This window comes from Poecilia latipinna, unplaced genomic scaffold, assembly GCF_001443285.1.
Source record: "Poecilia latipinna isolate Pla-1442-1.1 unplaced genomic scaffold, P_latipinna-1.0 Scaffold533, whole genome shotgun sequence".
In the NCBI taxonomy this organism is placed as follows: domain Eukaryota; kingdom Metazoa; phylum Chordata; class Actinopteri; order Cyprinodontiformes; family Poeciliidae; genus Poecilia; species Poecilia latipinna.
The window spans coordinates 80,545-86,043 of NW_015113149.1; the positions used below are offsets into that span (position 1 = coordinate 80,545).

At 38.6% G+C, this 5,499-nt stretch overlaps 1 protein-coding gene across 6 annotated transcripts in view; it reads right to left on the bottom strand.

Moving 5' to 3' along the window:
- Positions 1 to 2,917: 2,917 nt before the first annotated feature.
- Positions 2,918 to 5,499, bottom strand: part of anapc10 (anaphase promoting complex subunit 10) — a 6,184-nt gene continuing 3,602 nt past the window's right edge. For 3 of the 6 annotated variants that reach the window (XM_015040931.1, XM_015040935.1, XM_015040930.1), the window contains exon 6: positions 2,918 to 3,348. In XM_015040931.1, the coding sequence (XP_014896417.1) occupies positions 3,169 to 3,348 (180 nt within the window). In that variant the 3' untranslated portion in view covers positions 2,918 to 3,168. Of the gene's footprint in view, positions 3,349 to 4,039; positions 4,094 to 4,167; positions 4,289 to 5,030; positions 5,122 to 5,198; positions 5,344 to 5,499 lie in introns of those variants that run through there. The other 3 variants (XM_015040936.1, XM_015040929.1, XM_015040932.1) reach the window with 3 other exon arrangements.

Consider the following 5,499-nt stretch of genomic DNA (forward strand, 5'->3'; position numbering starts at 1 on the left):
AATAATAAATGAAAAAGACACCTCATCCACTTTTCTACCACGAACAAGTCTTTATTTTCACACAGCTCTCCGTGACGTAAATGCTACATGCTAATGAGTTCTATGTAGATTAAACGTCATGGCATGTTTTGTGTTTATCTGTGTTTTCTTCCCAGCTGGATTTCCTGATTTGATTTGACTCACACATCAGTGCGATTCAATTAGGAGCAACGCTGACTGGTTGTGACAGACCCAGTTACCACAGAAACCAGAACCGACAGACCAAACCTGCTGCCTGGGTTCTCCAGCGGCTCCGGCTCCCTCTAGTGGCCAAACTGAGGTAATCAGATATGTCACCACTTCATCAGCACAAATTCAAAAGAAGCATCAGGAACATTTGATTATTTTATTATTCCTTCAAAACTATGGTCGAGTTTTCTTCTGTTAAAATCTGTAACTATTATAACAAAGGTTGCTGGATGATGAATTGTCCCAGAAGTTATTGCAATAAACTATAATATTGTTGTTTTGAGACCATTTTTAAGCAATATAATGGTAATGGCATAATAATAATGGAAGAACTCACTAATGAATATTTAACACTAGAGCTGGAAGACATTTTAAATATCCAAAATAAACATAACAGCACAAACAACAAATAAAGTGAATTATAAAGTCTCTAAAAACTAAATTATTCTTCAAAAATTTAATTAGTTGAGAAAAAATCAGATGACTGAAGACTTTCATCATCCAGTTTTTGGTAGAAAGAGAAAACGATAAAACATGCAAATGCAATTGATTTATTGCTTAAGTGTGTAAGTGCATGCTCCAAACTACTTTCTAAAAACCTTTTTAAAGTTGGTAAATAAACAATAAAAACTAAATGTGAATCTTTCCTGTTTACGGTGTTAGAGGCTGGCTCCTCCCTCGACCGTGACAACATATTTCCTCCCTAACAGCGTCACAGGTTGCATTCTGGGCGTGAACTATCATCTACATGATCATGCAAAGCAGTTTCTGTTGAGAGGAAATGAAACTTACAGGGCTGTTCTGACTGAGTGGTGCAATGTCTTACAAGGGATTTCACCTGGACCGAAGGAAATACTCCTGTTCCATCTGTTTGGATCTACTGAGGCATCCGGTGACTATTCCCTGTGGACACAGCTACTGCATGGTCTGTATTCAATACTTCTGGGATGGAGAAGAGCAGAGGAGGATCCACAGCTGCCCTCAGTGCAGGAAAACATTCAGACCAAGGCCTGTCCTGGAGAAAAGCATCATGTTGGCAGAGTTGGTGGAGGATCTGAAGAAGACTGGACACCAAGCTGATCACTGCTATGCTGGACCTCAAGATGTGGCCTGTGATGTCTGCACTGGGAGGAAGATGAAAGCTGTCAAGTCCTGTTTATCCTGCCCAGCTTCCTACTGTAAGAATCACCTCCAGCCTCATTATGTTGCTGCACCTTTACAGAAACACATTCTGGCGAATCCCAGCAAGACTCTCCACCAAAACATCTGCTCTCGTCACGATGAGGTGATGAAGATCTTCTGTCGTACTGATCAGCAGTTTATCTGTTATCTCTGCTTACTGGATGAACATAGAGTCACTGAAGTGAGTGTCTTCCTGCCACAACCAGAACCAAAGAACAGAGCTGGATTCTTAAAGTATTCATGTAGAATCAGACTTCATCCAAACACAGCAAACAAATACATGTCATTGTCTGATGGGAACAGAAAAGTGACATTAATGAATCATCGGCTGTCTTATCCTGATCATCCGGAAAGATTCACTGACTGGTTCCAGGTCCTGAGCAGAGAGAGTCTGACTGGACGTTGCTACTGGGAGGTGAAGAGGAGAGGAAGAGGAGTTGATGTTGCAGTTTCATACAGGAACATCAGCAGAGCAGGGAAATCCAACAAATGCGCCTTTGGGTTCAATGAGAACTCCTGGTCAATATCGTGTCAAAAAACGGGTTATACTTTCTGGCACGATGGAGTTGAAACTCAGGTACCAGGTCCAGTTTCCTCCAGAATAGGAGTGTACCTGGACCACAGAGCAGGTATTCTGTCTTTCTACAGCGTCTCTGGTACCATGACTCTTCTCCACAGAGTCCAGACCAGATTCACTCAGCCGCTACAGGCTGGGATTCAGTTCTATTACTACCTAAATTCCTACCGAGGAGGCGACTCTGCTGAGTTCATAAAACTGAATTAGTTTGCTGAAAATCGCAATTTCAGTCACCACAGTTTTCACCATTACTGAACTTTGAACAATGCCACCATTGCTCAAAGTTAAACTTTTAAACACACTTCATATTAAGAACTTTACCAAGTTTATTTGTTTTGGTTTATTTACTTTTAAAGGACGGGGTGTTCAGGCAACCTGTGTAATGAATTTAACAAAAACAAAATGCAAAATGTTTAATTTGACTGTTAAATTGATGTAAAGTCTTTTTACTCACATGTTAAGTTACAGAAGTAAAGTTGACTTGTCCTGATAAAAATGTCCATGGTTCATATTATTGCTGGAGTATTTGGGCCAAGATAAGAAAATAAAACATAAATAAATAGAATTACAAGAATAAAGTCATATTATTCGGGGAATAAAGTTAAAAAATAAAGTCACAATTTTGATTTTTTTCTCAAAAAATAACTTCTCATATTATTATGACCTTATTCTTGTAATATTATGACTCTGATCGTAGGTTGTTTCTACTGTATTTTTATTTTTAATACATTTGCAGGACACTCAAGAACAATTTCCCACATTATCTTAAAGGTGTATTTATGTGTTTAACTTTGAGAAAAGAGATTAATTTAATAGTTTGGCACTCTAGTTCATCTGGATTAGAGAATAAGAGCTGTGAACCGATTCTCTGTTGATCTGGGATTGTTAATTTTAATGTAGTTTATGTTTCACTCATAAACAAGAGTCACATTTTTGGTTTGACAACATTTATTTCACAGTCAAAAAACAAATCCACAGGAATTGTTGGCACAAGGGTTCCACTCCAAACCCAGTTTCAGTTCCTCATTAAAGCAACTTTAAATATTGGCAACCTGAAATATCCCAGCCCAATCATAACCAGTGGGAAGCCGATCGGTTGAACCCGTCGGTCTTCCAAACAAGCAGCTCAGTCTCCGTCTTCTTTCCTCTGATCCTGAGAGTCCCGGATCGGCCGCATCGGATCACCTGATGGTGCGGTACATCATGAAGTCCACCGTGGTGCATCGTGGGAACTTGCCGATGGAGCTCTCCTCCACGGGCGTGTAAACCTTGATCTGCCTCATGTGCGTGTCTCTGCCGTTCTGATGGTTGGCGAGCACGGCGATCTGGATCATGAAGGTACTGATTGGTTCGTTTGTTCGCTGAAAAAAAACACAGAAATGAAAAGTTAGACACGGAAAAAAAGCTCAGAATAAACAACATGAAAATGAAAACAGAAAAACTTCAGGGATGCTTTAAATTTGCACCATAATCAAAAAAAAAAAAAAAAAAAAAAAAAAAATTTTTTGCTGGGGAAAAAAACCGCCCCCGGGGGGGGAAACCCAGAACTACATATGTGTGAAGTCAGGAGGAAATAAAATGCAGTTTTCAGGTATTTAAGATATAAATAAACAGATAATTTATGGAAATTAACATTTAAAATTCAGGGTTTGCTTTGTGCAAATAAACATTAGGACCATACTTAAAAATAAGAAGATAAAATGAGGAGAATTAAGTTCAAATAACATGATGTTAAAATCATAATATTTTGAGAATAATGTAATATTACGAGAATAAAGTCATAAAGTTACAAGAATAAAGTTGTAATATTTTGCTTTTTTTTCTCTTGTTAATTCAACTTTACTCTCATACAACTTTATTCTCATAATTTATCTTTTTATTTGTCCTAATGTGACTAATATTTTGTCGCAGTTTTGGACTGAAAAGCTAAAAACAACCTTTCAACCCTTGGAAAAATAAAAACATGTTTCAGATCAGGCAGAAAAAAAAAGCTAAGTTTTGCACCGCTTCCTGTTTTCACTGAATCCAAAAACAGAATCTTGATATTTTTACCTGATTTAGTAGAGAGATGTGAATCCAGCCGCTGGGCTCCACCATCTCCAGCTGCTGCAGAGACGAAGATGAAACAATCAGACGGGTTTAACGTCCAGCAGCAGTGAGCCGCAGAAACACCGACTTACCCTGATCTCTTGAAGGTTGTGGAAATTGTTGCCCACTCTCACAGAGATTTTACTGGGCGTGTAACTTTCATCTGATTTATAATCGGCGTAAATACACAACATCTTCACCGTCGTCCTCCTCCTGCAGACGACCAATCAGAGACAAATATATGACACAGAAATCAGAAACGTAACAAACGATAACAATAAAACCTCAAAACTCTGCTCTAAAATCTGCTTTACTCTAAAATTTTGAATATCCAGAAGTTAAAAACCGCTTGTAGCTTCTGCTGTTCATATCAAGTAAAATCAAACCTACACATTTTTGTAATTCTTGTGCTACTAATTTAGAGCAGTATGCCACACTTTTCAGACTGTTACTGATAAAATCGCATATCTTTTCTCATCAGTTCACAATTGTGACCTACTTTTAGTTGAACTAACACAAATAAATCCCAATATACTATATAGAAGTTTCAATGTGACAAAGTTTGAAACGTTATTGTATGTGAATACCATTTTAAGAAACTTTAGATTTAAAAGATCGAAAGAAATGATTCATTAATGGCTCAGTAACCAATATTTCATATTATAATAATCAAATCTTAGTCTAATTGTTCTTTTCTTATCGTTTTCCTTCTGGCTAGATAAAAATTTTGACGACTTATGTAGAGATTAAAAGAAAAGCTACAAACTGTAGTTCAGAGTAAAGTACTGACAGTGAAGAATTCAGATTATTTATATGTATAATGTACATCCAACATGATTTTTAGCAGATGTTTAACAATTTAAAACATAAATAGGGGAAGAACTCGGTCTATATAAGAATGAATCTGAAGTAAGAAGGGACCCGATGTGATTCAGAAGGTTTTTTCCAGAAATACCTGAACTGAATGTTGACCAGGTGCGGCTGGGATCCATCTGACTGCCAGTAGGTCTCCAGGTTGTCATCCCTCAGCTGATCCACTCCAAACCCTGCGCACAGGACGCGTGTTTTCCACCGACACCCCTCTAAATGTGTGTTTCTGTAGATCCGGTGCAGCGGTTCCTACCTGGTTTACAGGAGGACAGCGACCACACCGCCTGGGAGCCGATCTCCCGGACCGTCCCGGTCCGCTCAAGCTGCTTCGGGTCAGCACCGGGTGGGGTCTTGCTCGGGGTGGCCATCCTGCAACTATGGAGACCGAATACAAGCGATATTTAGTTGAGTTTTGCTCTAATACGCAAAGCGAAAAACTGATTTCTTGTACAAATTTTAAAACTTATTTACACAAACTACTATAAGCTCATTAGATGATCAGTTTCGGGATCTGAATAAGTTTGTTCGGACATTGCGAAAAACTCGGCAAGCCA